This window comes from Podarcis muralis, chromosome 17, assembly GCF_964188315.1.
Source record: "Podarcis muralis chromosome 17, rPodMur119.hap1.1, whole genome shotgun sequence".
NCBI classification, from domain to species: domain Eukaryota; kingdom Metazoa; phylum Chordata; class Lepidosauria; order Squamata; family Lacertidae; genus Podarcis; species Podarcis muralis.
The window spans coordinates 10,788,924-10,803,723 of NC_135671.1; the positions used below are offsets into that span (position 1 = coordinate 10,788,924).

At 41.0% G+C, this 14,800-nt stretch overlaps 1 protein-coding gene across 1 annotated transcript in view; it reads left to right on the top strand.

Annotated features, from left to right (window-relative positions):
• The window catches only part of DNAH6 (dynein axonemal heavy chain 6), a 123,620-nt gene that overhangs the window by 74,116 nt on the left and 34,704 nt on the right, over positions 1-14,800 (top strand). Inside the window, exons 55-64 of the mRNA XM_028711618.2 lie at positions 271-474; positions 1,113-1,238; positions 4,059-4,223; positions 6,046-6,113; positions 6,888-7,068; positions 8,394-8,573; positions 9,453-9,686; positions 11,900-12,035; positions 13,065-13,234; positions 14,492-14,682. Coding sequence (XP_028567451.2) covers positions 271-474; positions 1,113-1,238; positions 4,059-4,223; positions 6,046-6,113; positions 6,888-7,068; positions 8,394-8,573; positions 9,453-9,686; positions 11,900-12,035; positions 13,065-13,234; positions 14,492-14,682 — 1,655 coding nt within the window. The remainder of the gene's footprint in view (positions 1-270; positions 475-1,112; positions 1,239-4,058; positions 4,224-6,045; positions 6,114-6,887; positions 7,069-8,393; positions 8,574-9,452; positions 9,687-11,899; positions 12,036-13,064; positions 13,235-14,491; positions 14,683-14,800) is intronic.

Below are 14,800 nucleotides of genomic sequence, written 5' to 3' on the forward strand. Positions count from 1 at the left end.
CGTAGCCAGATATCAGGAGGTGAAGTGAGCCAGCCTATTTGTTTTGTTGCTTCCCACCATCCAGACACCACTCCTTCTGACCATAGCCCTGTGTTACTAAGATACTTGTATAACATACTAGTTGCCCTGGGAGCTGGTAAGGTTTCACAGTCTCATTATGGATCCTTACCATTACTGATTCTTGTAGTAGCCCAGTCGTGAACTGATCGACTAACCTTTCCTATATGCTATAACAAAAGTAACCTTCCTTGTTTCTTCCCTTCATCTCAGTTAATAGATCGCTGGATCAAACAATGTCAGGAACTAGATATTCCTATTAGTCCTGATTTCAGTCTCATAAATATTTTGGGAGATCCTTATGAAATTCGACAATGGAACACTGATGGATTGCCACGGGACTATGTTTCCACTGAGAATGGCATTCTCGTTACACGGGGGCGACGCTGGCCTCTCATGATTGACCCCCAAGATCAAGTAAGTACTCACTTTAGAAATGCTATGTTTTGTTTCAATCAGATATCCACAACAGCCATATTCTGTATTATTAGAGATATGGATATTTTTTGGGAAATGCTAAAGATAATAATTACATTATCCTCTCCAGCCTGTTACTTCTTCAAAGGAGCCTTCCCATGCCTGCTGCATTATTTCCCTTTCCAGTGCCATTTCCCCTCCTAGAGGAGGATATTGTTGTGATAGAGTAAATTGGGGTTGAATGCAGAAACGAATCCAGGGATCTGCTCACAGCATGCTGTATCTAACTTGATTCTGCTTGCAAGAACTCAGGATGGTTGAGTATTAGTATTATTACATTAATCACCTTATACACAGTCATCTCAAGGCAATGTACAATTTTAAAAAAGGAAAAGCCAGTTAAGAACACAAAAACCCATCCTATATTAAATTCTCACTCCAGCTCTAATTGTCATACCAAAAAGAGGACAATTTTTGGTCTTCTGGTTCTCCTCCACGTTCATACACCACTCCAAGAAGGATGGGAAGAATCAGACAGAGCTGTGAAATTTGCATTGTCCATTAAAGGGTTGATTATTGGGCGACAACATCTTAATTCCTTATTTACCATCATAATGATAATATCTTTTAATACACAGGCAAACCGCTGGATAAGAAATAAAGAGGCAAATGATGGCTTAAAGATAATTAAGCTTACCGATGCTGGTTTCCTGCGTACCCTGGAGAATGCTATTCGTCTAGGGTCACCTGTTCTTCTAGAAGAGGTTTGGATCTTTTTGCATTAAGCTAGAATAAACTTTCATTTCTGGTTCTTTTGTTTATAGCTGTTAAACATGAACCACTGGCTCTGACCAGGTACATCCTTGTCGACTTCTACAAGAAGCAAAGCATTTAGTACATACAGTGTACCAAGTATTCTGTCATTTGGAGGATAGTTGCAAAAATTCTGAAATTGGGAATATTTTTCTAGCTTTGCATGAACAAAGGAAGGAGAAAAAGAGAGACTATCACACAAGAAGGTAGTTTCTTGGTACATTCTTTCTACAGAGGAAGAAGTGGATTTAAAGAGGCAGTCCCGAAGGAGAGGAAATGAAAAGGGTTTATACATTATATGCATCTTTCTCAAATCAAAAACAAAGAGTTAAAACCAGGATATCTCAGTCTTCATGTGGTTTGTTATTATATCATGAAAAACTATTGTATCATGCAAAACTCGCTGTGACCTTGACCTACAGAAAATTAGTCATGCTTACGTCCTGTTGAAATCAATAGCATAATTTGATTGTGACTAACATGATCTGTAGTGGAGTCAGTATTGTTTAGACAATAAATCCATTTATCCATGTACCTTCAGTTGTGGTTGTGATTGTTGTGTATTTTTCTAATAAGCAGGTGTAGTTTAGGAAAGCTAGGATGTTTCTCTGTTCATGACTTTGAGAGAAACTAATTTTATTTATTTCTTATATTTATATCCTGCTTCATCAGCCCCAATTCATGAAGTGGTTTTACAAAATGCAATGTTTAAAGAACAACTGTAATGTGAAACATATATTGCCATCCATGCAGGGAAGTAATAGTATAGCTAGCTGTCTGGGAAGGATTTCTTGTTTGCCATTGCAAATACTTCCTTTAACAACGAGTTCTCTGTGCATTGATTTATTTCATTAGCTGTCGCAAAATGCAAGGCTTAATTGTCAGAAAACTGAAATTAATGGTAACTTAAGCAGAAATAACTAGAGCGATTTCCCACAGTTATTGTCTTCCTCTGCCATCCCTGATGATTGGCTACCAATTTTTATGATGCTCCATTTTAGACTTTTTATTTTGTGTTATGTATTATGTACTTTACCGTCACCTTTCACTGCGTAGTTGCTTAATAAATCTGAAAATGTACAGGCAAAGTGTTCTGGTGCGGATTCTGAGTCCCGTTTAACCTCCAAGCTGAGAACATTCAGTGGCTTTATTGTTCAGTCAGTTGTTGACGTAATAATAATACTTAGCACTTATAAATAATTTATTGACTTTTCAGAGCACTTCATTTAGATCATTTTAGCAAACCTTTGCAGCAGCTTAGGTGTGGGGGAGAAATTCAATTTTGCTTGCATTATATTGAGAAACTGCCTCATCATACACACTTCTTAAATCAATACGTGAACCAAACCCATAATTATCCATTGAAATTTGCACTTTTCCAAATTTGTAGCAAAGGCCTCCTGCCCAACAATGTATAGAAAGATGCCTTGTGTCGAGGCCAAATTCTTACAAAATCTTTATTAGTCAAGACAGCATACAAAAATGTGTATTCAGGAGAAATTTTTACTAAAACATCAGATTTTCATGAGGAAAATAGCAAGTTTCTATGGAGATATGGGGGACCTGAATTTAAGATGGGGAAAAAATGCGAAACTGAAATTGTCAAATTTGTCCATCCTCTCAACAGCTGTAGGCAGGATACTTATCCGCACATTGCAGAAGAGTGTTAGCCTGAGATGGTGGCTTCCTGAAGGCCACATAGGCACTTGTAACTGAAGTATGATGTGAGATGGGTGCTTTCCAAGTATCTCATTTAATGCTCTTTGTCACTGCAACCACTGCATGGCAGAGATGTTTTACATATATTCTGGAGGCCATTTTTACTACCGAGTTATTGTCAGGGAGCAGATGGGCTGCAACCAGGAACCTTCTGGTGTGCGTACAACTGCCCAGTGTAACGAGCCACCTCCTCTCTGGCTCTTGGCTTGCTCCCTTGGCTCTGATTCCCTGGCATAATTCCCAGCAAACCTCTGACAGCTGCCTGCCCTGACAGATATTAAATAGCGCTGACATATCAATTGCACCCCCCCATGGTTTTGTAAAGAAGCAATGCTAAGTGGCCAAAGCCAGGTGTTGCTAATAGCAGGATTTGTGCCATCGTTAGCTTTGCTCACTTGTTAAATTCTGAAGACTTACAGGGCTAGATCCAGTAGTGCCTTCCCTATGGGAGGTGTCTTCCATTCATAGAGCTGCTTTCACAACTTGTGCTAGTTGGAGGGTAGAAAAGTGTCCTTTCACTTGCACAGACATGAAAAGTGCTGATACTTAGAGTTCTGTACAAGTATTGAGGGAACAAGAAGCTACAGTTGCACCTTGGATCCCGAACGCCTTGCAAGTCGAACGTTTTGGCGTTTGGAAGTGAGTGTTCCGGTTTGCAAACGTTCTTTGGAATCCGAACGTCTGACGCGACTTACGCAGCTTTGATTGGCTGCAGGAGCTTCCTGCAGCCAATCCAAAGCCGTGCCTTGGTTTCCGAACATTTTGGAAGTCGAACGGACTTCCAGAACGGATTCCGTTTGACGTCCGAGGTACCACTGCATTTTCTTTCCGCTCACGCTGCTTCAGATCTAACCCATAAGCTAATTTGTACCAAAAAAACTAAAGATCCGTATCAAATGATATTCAACGGGGGGGGGGGGGGAGGGAGTAAAGAACCACAAGAAAATAAGACTCCTGTTACACAGAAGCATAAGTGTGTGCTTTAACTCTGAAATGTTTTCGCTAAGCATAATGCATAAAAATAAACTCATCTCTTTCCCTCGGTTTAATAGCTTAGAGAGACACTTGACCCTGCTCTGGAACCAATTCTTTTGAAGCAGACTTTCGTTGCTGGCGGAAGACTTCTCATTCGCCTCGGAGATTCCGATATAGATTATGACAAAAACTTCAGGTTCTACATGACAACAAAAATGCCAAATCCACACTACTTGCCTGAGGTATAAAAGTAGTTAGACAAGTCATAGCTAAGAGGGTTTGTTTGTTTTTAGAAAAAGAAAGATATATTACTTTTCATCTTTGCAAAATTATATTAGGTAGTACTCGTGTATTTTCTCTGCATTTTTAAGCACCACTTTTTCCTTGTTTGATGGGAAATTTCTATATTGTTGAAATATATCGCCCTTCTTCAAATGGTCCCCCACATGCCAGTCTAATCATATGGGGGGGTGCTCTTTGTGGCCTCCTCTTGCATCACCATTGCTTACCTGCCCTTCACATATAGTTAGATAAAGGTAAAGGGACCCCTGACCATTAGGTCCAGTCGTGACCGACTCTGGGGTTGCGGCGCTCATCTCACTTTATTGGCCGAGGGAGCCGGTGTACAGCTTCCGGGTCATGTGGCCAGCATGACTAAGCCACTTCTGGCGAGCCAGAGCAGTGCACTGAAACGCCGTTTACCTTCTCGCTGGAGCAGTACCTATTTATCTACTTGCACTTTGACGTGCTTTCGAACTGCTAGGTTGGCAAGAGCAGGGACCGAGCAACGGGAGCTCACCCCATTTAACCCACAGTGCCACCCGCGTCCCATACATATAGTTACACTACAATAAAGTAACTGTATGTTACAAGTGACATGGTGGGAATAGTGAAAAAACGGCACTTCATGTTTTCCTCATCCTCTATGATTTATAGCAATGCTTACCTGTGTTGTGACATCATCATGTACATTTCCATAGGAGCCAACTCCTAGGGGCTGAGGTCCCTTCAGCCCCCCACAATAAGATATTTGAGGGGGCCAGACCCCTCCCCCCCTTGGTTATTGCCATTCAAATGGTGCGTGTTTGCCACATCTTGGGATTGATTCTGCAGGGTGGAGATAACCTGGGGTGCCCCCAACATTATATTCAAGCTTGCATCCCTGTACATTTCACGGTCCTTGCCAGTGGCAGGCAGCGATTTGGATTGGGCAGAGAAATGCACAAGGTAATTGGATCACAATGCGGAATTGTTAAAAGGAAAGAAGAGACATTGACATGGGGCTATTGTTTTTAACGACATCCTCATGCCACTGTAATGTGATTTGACTGTGACTTGAGATGTCTTGTTTAACTTAATCAGTAGCACTTTAAGGCAGTATTTATTAAATGTTTCACAGCTCCATTGTGAGACAAAGGAATCAATTCCAGCTCATGGTTGCTCTATGACTTTTGGGAAGTAATGAGCAAAATAACTGCAGCTGAAACTAGTATGAACCTTGCCAGTACTCCTGAATGTCAAGCCCCATCAAGTTACATTAGCTTGGTTGGTTTGGCAACGAGTTGAGGAACATGAGCAGTTTTTAACCCCATTGCTCTATGTGATCCAGGTGTATTTTAAAGCATTTGCAACCCCAGTCTTCCATATATGTGTATCTCTTTCAAATGCCTTTTTCATGTTTTCATTTTTCATTAGGGTTAGTGTCAGTTTACTGAAAAGTAAACCATTTTTCAATGTAGAAAATACAGCATTTATAGTAGCAATTCTGCGCAGAGTTCCTTGGGAATAAGTTCCATTTAATTCAGTGGGACTTACTGCTCAGAAAACATGTACGTGGTTGCATTTTCAAGTCTGTTATCTGCAATTGTATTAAACCCATTCCCCTAAATTGGAGATACAGACCAGGCATATAAAATATAATTCCCTCTACCTGTAAATATTTTTAATTTGGAGGACTATATAATTCAGCTGCCTTTGATGGCCTATAGCTCATAATAGCTTATGCTTTAATGAAAACAATACATTTGGTACATTAGCCACCTTTCTCCTGTGCTTCTCTTACAGGTGTGTATCAAAGTAACAATTATCAATTTCACTGTTACCAGATCTGGCCTGGAAGATCAACTGCTAAGGTATTGTGGTTGTTGTTTTTAATTCAATCTACACCACTTTCTAATTAAAATGTGTACATTAACCTCCCCCAGCATCTGTGGGAGGCTGATAGGAGCTGGAGGGTGCCAGGTTGAGGAAGGTTGGTGTACAACAGGTATGTCCAACAGGTGAATCACAATCTACTGGTAGATCCCCGTGCGGTTTTGGTAGATTGGGGTCGATCTCTGGCTCCCTTTCCTTAGGGTCGCTAAAACTGACTCCTGCTCCGCCCCCTTGCCCCGCCCTCCATTGTTGTTTGATCTCTGGAAGGGAAGACAAAGTTTTCTCTGTGCTGCTGTTTTCATCTTTTTGTGAGTGACTTTACCCCTTTGTCCCTTGCCCTTAACCCCCCCCCAAAGACAGAAGTCCCCCCCCCCCGAAAGGCTTTTTTAACCCCTGAAAAACAACTTTGAGCTGAACCCCTGAAAAATGGGTTTTTTTAATTCTGAAAGTAGATTGCAGTCTCTTGAGAGTTGGCCACCCCTGGTCTACATCATGTTGGCCCCTCCATATTGTATTATGTAATATGCATAGCATCTATTATAATACAGGAAAAAATAGAGCTTACAAATTTTCTAATACTTGTACAGGGTTTTGTGAAAAAAGTCTGTGTAAAATTTCGTGAGATCATTAAAAACGATGGTCAAGTACTTGCAATTTTATTATATATTTATATTATTTTCATTATTTATACGTTATACATTTCACAAGATGCCAGGATTTATAGTATTTATATATTTTAACTTCTGTTTTAGTGATGTCGTGCGACTGGAGAGACCTGAACTAGAGGAACAGAGAACCCAGCTCATTGTCCGAATAAATGCTGATAAGAATCAACTGAAAGCCATTGAAGACAAAATTCTAAAAATGCTTTTTACATCAGAAGGGAATATTCTGGACAAAGAAGAGCTCATCAACACACTTCAAGAATCGAAGGTGGGGGACATTTTAAAAAAGGAACAACATATATAGGATTGTGTGGAATATCACCAAGAGAAATTATTTTAAAATGTTTACATTCTGCTCTTGAGCATTATGTAAACAATGAAATATACAGGATGGGATATTCTAGTCTAATGTTAGTGGCACTGCACTAATCAGAAATCTGTATATTGTGTCTAGCAGCTATAGGGATATTATGATAGTTGTAGCACAAACAGACAGATACAGCAGAGTTGTTGTTTTTTACATCATAATCCCAAGAATATCACATTTTACTCTCCGCATATCACGCTACAATCTTTTACCATTTGATGCAGTTAGCCTCAGTGTCCTATTTGAAATCAAGCAAATAACCAACTAAGCCCTTTTCCATCAATCTGTTAGGTTAGCATGACAAAATTAGAACGCTTCTATTTTCAAGGTTGCAACATCTCCACCCACAAGTTTATGCTCATCATTTCCCCCATTGCTTAAAATACCAGCTCCTAGTTTTTCAGTAGGAGGAACAGAAATACATAACATGCCCCTCCATTAGTTATTTCACTCATTTCCACTTGGAATCTGGGTTTCAGAATTTTCAGTATCAGAGATGTTACTTATAATATTGCATGGCTCTTACTGAAAATATTGCAGGGCCGCCTTGAAATAAAAATGATGAACGAGTTAGACTTACAACAACAATTCTGCAAACTAAAGCTCTTTCCAAGATTGGGTCATAATCTTCTGTGCATCTCGGTAATATAACAAATACAAAAAAATGCTAATCTGTGAAAAACCACATACGTTCTATAATTTATAATCCAGGTTTTTCGGTCTGTATATCCTTTGAAGGCCTTTATATTTTTCCGGATTGGGGCATCATAAAGATTCACCATGAAAGATGGTGTAGCATAGTGGCTAAAAGACTAAGTTATGAATCAGGAAGTCTCTAGTCTGGATCTTACATCTGCCATAAATCACTAGTTGATGTTAGGTAAATTAATCTCCCTCAACCTTAGTCCCAATTCTAGGTGATAGCCAATGTTAGTCATACATTCATTGCTTCCAGTGGGTCTGCTTTGAGTATGACTTAGTAGGATGATACCTATTTGCAATAGGATAATACTGATCTGCTTTATATCATTTTTGTAAGAACTACAGCTAGATAATGCTTGCAAAATTCTTTTGAGTACTTGAAAGTGTTTTGATGATGATGATGATGATTAATGTGTTCTCAAATATGATATTTTTTTTTCATTCTGAGTAATTTATTCCACATATTTGAGGTACTCAGTTTCTTATGTGTGTTCAACATGCTACTTTGAAATCTACGTTGTTAGATTACATCCGGTGCTATCAAAGTGAGGCTTGTGGAAGCAGAAACAACAGAAGAAAAAATCAATGCAGCCCGTGAAAAATATCGCCCTGTCGCTACTCGAGGATCGGTCATGTATTTTGTGATTGCAAGTTTGTCAGAGATTGATCCAATGTATCAATTTTCCTTAAAGTATTTCAAACAGGTTTGGACTTTCCTCTCTTTTGAGCAGTTTCACATTTGCAATTTAATTTGTGGGGTGATCAGGGGCGGAGGAAGGGGGGTGCGGTGGGAGTGGGCCGCCCCGAGTGTCACCACTGAGGGGGGTGACAAAATGCCGGGCGGCACTCACCGCACGGCCTGCAGGGTGCCTGAGCCACGCATCTCTCCTGCTCTGCGCTGCCCCAAATGGTCCGCCTCCCGCTCAGCTGTAGGGCGGCTGAGTGGGAGGAGGCAGGCAGACTCCTTGGAGGCCCCATGGAGCGTCCTGCCCTGGCTGGCCCTGTCCCCACGGGTGGCTGGCCCCGGCCCTAGGTACAGGGCATGCACGCCGCCCCAGGCGCCTGATCGGCTTGCTCCACTGCTGGAGATGATGGGACCAATGGTGTGGGTGGGTTCCTCACCACATGACAACAGGCAGGAGCAAAGAAATGTAGGAGGCATTATCCATATAGCAAACAGCCATATACAGTGGTACCTCAGGTTACAGATGCTTCAGGTTACAGACTCTGCTAATCCAGAAATAGTACCCCAGGTTAAGAACTTTGCTTCAGGATGAGAACAGAAATCATGCAGTGGCAGCGGGAGGCCCCATTAGCTAAAGTGGTACCTCAGGTTAAGAACAGTTTCAGGTTAAGAACGGACCTCCAGAACGGATTAAGTTCTTAACCCAAGGTACTACTGTATTTCTAAGGCTGTGGCTGCAAGACTCCACCTAACTGCAGACCTTTTAATTCCTCTGAAATCAGTATCTAGGATTCAAAGAGCTACTTTAGATGTTCCCAAAGGATTATTCGTGTCTAGTCTTTTATGAGCTTTAGTAACAAGCACACCCAACATCATATTTCTTGGATTTCCCTTGCAGCTATTTAACACCACTATTGAAACATCTGAAAAAAACGATGTTCTGGAAGAGCGACTTGCTATACTCCTTTCTCAGACACTCTATGCAACTTATACCAATGTTTCCCGAGGCCTTTTTGAACAGCACAAACTAATCTATAGCTTTATGCTGTGTATTGAGATCATGCGACAGAAAGAAGAACTTACAGACCTTGAATGGAACTTCTTCCTCCGTGGAGCCGCTGGTTTAGATAAGGTATATTTAGGAAGACTTTTTAATATATATTTAATGAAGTTTTAAATTTCTGGATCCTTTTCATGATTGTGTGACTCAACTTCTCATTAGAACCCAAAAAGTAAATAGGTGCAAGGGCTCCTGGACAACCAGTGAGATTAGAGGTACAACAACTCAGGATACAGCTGCTGTGTTGTGCAATGCGTTACATGAGTGAGATGTGAATGACAAAGGGAGGACGTGGAGGATTAGGAACCCCTATTGTCAGCCAATATTGGCTCTCAAAGGACTTTGGTAATTTATTTATCTATTGCTAATATTTCTATACAAAAAAATAATAATTTCCTGGACAGTTTACAAGTAAAAAGCTTAAAACACAAAAATAGCTCTAGGACAGCAGATCTAAAAAAATACTTTAAAATATTTGAAATTTAAAAGCCACAAGGGGTTAAATCTCACACGACACTGAAAAAAATACAATAAGCATGTTTGGGGAGGGTGTCCCATAACCAACACTGAAAAGGCAGCCTATCGAAAATGGCAGCCCATTCAGGAGAATACAATGGCCACTGATGTCAAAAACCACAGAGATGGCCAAGAAAATTAACAGTATCAAATGCCCCCTATTCCTTTCAGTCAGAGTCAACCCAGAGGGCAATCAAAACAGTTTCCATTCCAGAACCAGGCCTGAAGCCTAATTAGATTAGATGTAGACAATCAGTTTCATCATAGAATGTTTGCGGTTGGACAGTGACCACATTCTCGAGCCACTTGCCCATAAAGGGATTGTTGGCTCCTATAATTTACATCTTCCAGGTCCAGGCTAGATTTCCCCCTGAGTGACCTAAGAGTGATCTTTATAGGATGCTGATACAACTCTTTCTGTCCAAGAGGAATGTCTAACCTCCTAGACCCAACCAGACTTCCTCTCCCTTTTAGATGTAATTGACTTTGAAGAGAGAGGGTCATGCACACAGGTGGCTGACTGAACTTCACCAAGCACATTGTCTGTATCCTCACTTTCAACCACCAAATGTGGTCCCATAAAACTAGGCCAGTCAATGCTTTGGGTGCAGCTAGTCATGGAACTGCATAAGCTGGGGACTCCCAGCCATGTGAGCAACTTTATCTTCAGAGCGTTTTGATGACTCATCACAGAAGGCTACATATCACTGCTTATTCCAGAGTGCAACAGACTGAAAACATGAATGTATAGGACTGTGTACAGCCCTCCCAGTTTTGCCCTGTAGCCCCAACCCGTAGCCCGTGGATTGGGTTGATCCACCTGTGCCACCCATGCCTTGCCGTGAATTTGGAGACAGGTGGAAGTGGAGAAAGGAGAAGATGCTGGGTCCCTCTGCTGACCATGGGCAGGCAGGTTCGATCCTGAGGGAGGCTGCTCCTTTGCAAGCAGTTCCCCTGCACGCATGATAGCCACTTGTGATGGAGCCACAACTGGCACCATTGGGTCCTCTCTGCTTACCAGCTTGTAAGCAGGAGCAGTTAGTCATGTGTGGTACTGCTTCAGGAGGCGGAAAGAATGAGACGCCAGGCAGGAAGAGGGAGAGGTTGCTGGGAAAGGCATCAACTCACCTGCATCCCTATGTTCTTTAATGAAGATGCGGCTGCAGGTAGGTCCTTTTTGCGTTCAGGGCTGTCTCACCCTGATGTGACCAACACCCAGATTCTCCCAAATCAGCCCAGTTTGGTTTGGGGAATTAGCCAAATCTTGTGCACAGCCCTAGCATTCATGTACATACATATATATGACGTAATTCTGCAAATGTCGGTTTGATTTCTTTTTTGTGTGTGCTTGTTATTTTTTAATAACCAGCTTGTTATTTTTATTTTTTTATAACCGACATCGTTATCTACATTTGTATCCCAGCTTTCCTCCAAGAAGCTCAAGGCAGTGTATGCTATTGTTAATGTTTATTTAACACTAATAAAATGGCCTAGATTAGAAAGCCAATGTTAAAAAACTCACTTTTGATACACAATTTCTAACCATATTTATTTGAAAATAAGTTCTTCATAATTTCAAGTGGGCATGTTTTAGATTATAGCACTTGTTCCATGATGATCAAGAGATTTTCTTAAAAACAACACCTACGTCTTCATTTTGAGGTTTTTTTTTCTGCTGTACTCATATTTGAAATAATAAATTGTCTGACCGCACACTCTACACAACCTGTCACCACACTACTTGACATAGCCTGTCTTATTTATAATAGGAGCGGACTGAAAAACCTCAGATTCCATGGCTTGAAGATAATACGTGGTTTATGTGCTGTGACTTAGATGAAACACTGCCATGTTTTGCAGGAATTGAAACGGACATACAGACGATGCACATTTTTATTAAATTAGGTAACATGATAAATATGAAATGGGATTGTAAAGGACTTTTCCTATCATGCATCTAAACATGAGAGTTGTATGCTTCTATGATGCGTTGCCTGCTTTTGAATATTAGTTATTTGTTTTTCTGTGTTTCAATAGATTTTTGTTAGTGTAACTTGAATTTACTTTTTTCTGTTTGATGATGGCTCAGGGGTTGACAAGAGTTATTTGTTATACACGTTGTTTTCACACTAGATGGCATCTTAAGTGAATGACATTGCTGTGGGACATATTAAAATATTCCAGTTGACTTGCAGTACAGTATATATATTTAAAACCTATTTCCACACAAAGGAAGTCAAATAGAAGTGTGATTTGTTTCTGGGCTCGATTGGAAGTGCCTGTTTTGACCTTTGAGCCTACGAAAGTGTGTTTAGGTTTGCATTCTGGTTTGGTTAGGTTTTGTTTTAATCTTTGAACTATTTTGTTAATCACTTTGGGTTGTTTTATAAAGAAAATGACTAATAAGTACAAAAAATAATTATTATTTTTGTAGTAATGCTTTCCAGATGTGGACTACAGATCCCATCATCCTTAACCACTGGCCATACTGGGACAGGCTAATAGGGGTTGTAGTCCAAAACATGGAGGCCCCACATTGGCTACCCCAGGGCTATTGATGTAGTGGGACAGTTAAATTCTCACCAGAAATTCCATAGAATTTCAAATTATTTAGTTGTAGTCATCTGCCAACTGGTAAAAATGATGTATGTAAGGTTTATAAAATATTGTATATAAGGTATGCCAATTTTAAATGGATGTTGTATTTTAGTTTAACCAAACACATTCTGTTTCATCCTATCAGTGTTCACAGCGGTATTCTCAATATGCTTCTCTTGTTCAGAAAATTGAAAATTGCTAAGAACTAACCCCTAGTATTTTCAGAACTGTTACATATCTGATAGAGCTATGGCTTCCCCAGTGTTACCTGAATAATGATTTTCTTCTGGGAAAGGGTGAACTAAAGTGGCTTGAAATTATAATACTCTTTTGTAGGCCAACTTGAAATTCGTATTAACCCGGAACAATGGGAAGACTATAAACCTGAAACTCAAACTGAAACTGAAAGCGGTAAAAAAAAAGAAGATAAACCACACGAATCCTGGGACAGTAGGCTGACCATGTTTCAGAAATTAATTGTGGTGAAGTGCTTTATGGAAGAAAAGGTAAGCCATGTCTATTAACAATTCAAGGCACTATCTTAGAGGTGATGCTGCTATGTAGTCAATGTCCTGTCAGAAATGCAGTTTGCAAGAGAGGGAAGAGCTCAGCTGCCTCATTCTCAACAATAAGCAATCATATGGGAAATACGGCCTGTACCTGCCTCCTTCTAGGTGCGTGACTAATTGTGGCTGTGACTCTAGAATTTTCAACCTTTTTGAGTCCATGGCTCCCTTGACCAGCTGCATTCTTTTTGTGGCTCCCTTGTGGGGAAATGTGCTGTATTCCTCAAAAGCCCAGTTATGTTATCCCTTGCCTGCAGAGCCGGCAGCCCCTCACCCCTTTTCAAACACCCTCCCTTGTGAAGCGTTCCCTCAGCCCTCTCTCCTCTCCTTGGGGGTTCTCTGGGCACCCCCGCCTCTGGCCTCTGAGCTCTCCCCCCTGCCCCAAAGAGAGAGGTGCCTCTTCGCACTGCCCCATAGGAGCCTGGGAAGAGGATGCCCCCAGCCTTAGTGGCCCAACTGGGATTGGCTCAAGGTGAACGTGAGGCCAGTCTTGGGAGGCAGCAGTGGGCGCTGCTGGGCCTGCATGGTGGAAAGGCTCCCTTTCAGCACCTGTTTCCAGGTAGGGCTGCTTGCCTGGCCTCCCTCACCCTCTTGCTTGCTTACTCAGAGGATGCCGCAGCTCCTGGCAACCATCACGCCCTGGCCAGCCCCAGAGGCACCATTTGCCTGGGGAGCTTGTAGCCAGGGCTGCTGCAACAAACAGCTGTGCAAGCCTTTGGGAGGCAGAGACGTGAGAGGGCATCAGAAAAGAGAGGGAAGGAAAGAGGGATGGAGGCCAGTGTTGCCTGCGGCACCCCTGACCATCTTTCAAGTCACCCCAGGGTGCCTGTGAGCTAGGCCATAGACTCAAAACAAAGTGGAATCATCAAAATGATATGAAATTATTATTTTCTCTATCACTTGTATATAACAGAAGCCCTGATACAACATAGTAATGTATTATGCAAAATATTATTTTTAATGTGTTTGTGGGAGGAGATGGGGGAAGAAGGTTTATTGGTTTGTAGGGAGTGGTCCCTCTTGTTTTATTTTGTATTTTGTGTTTTTATCTTGCATTTTTATGTTGTGAACTGCACTGAGATCTACAGACGAAGGGCGGTATACAAATGTAATAAATAAAATGAACAAATGAAGTAAATGAAATCAGTTCTTTTTTTAATCCCTGCATTTGTAAAACGGCTGTTTTAACATTTATAGATTGTTTCTGCACTTACTGAATTTGTAATAGAGAACCTTGGGAAACAATTCATAGAGAATCCCCCAGTTGATCTGGCAACTCTTTATCAAGATATGTCTCCTTCCACACCACTGGTGTTCATCTTAAGTACAGGCTCTGACCCCATGGGGGCTTTCCAGAGGTTTGCAAAAGAACGGGGATATTCAGAAAGGTATAGATGATATATTTTCATTATATGTACTATTTGATTTCCATATGATGAAACATTTGGGTATGATCTCTCTAAGTTTTATCAATGATTCTGTTCTAATAGATACAAAAACATACAT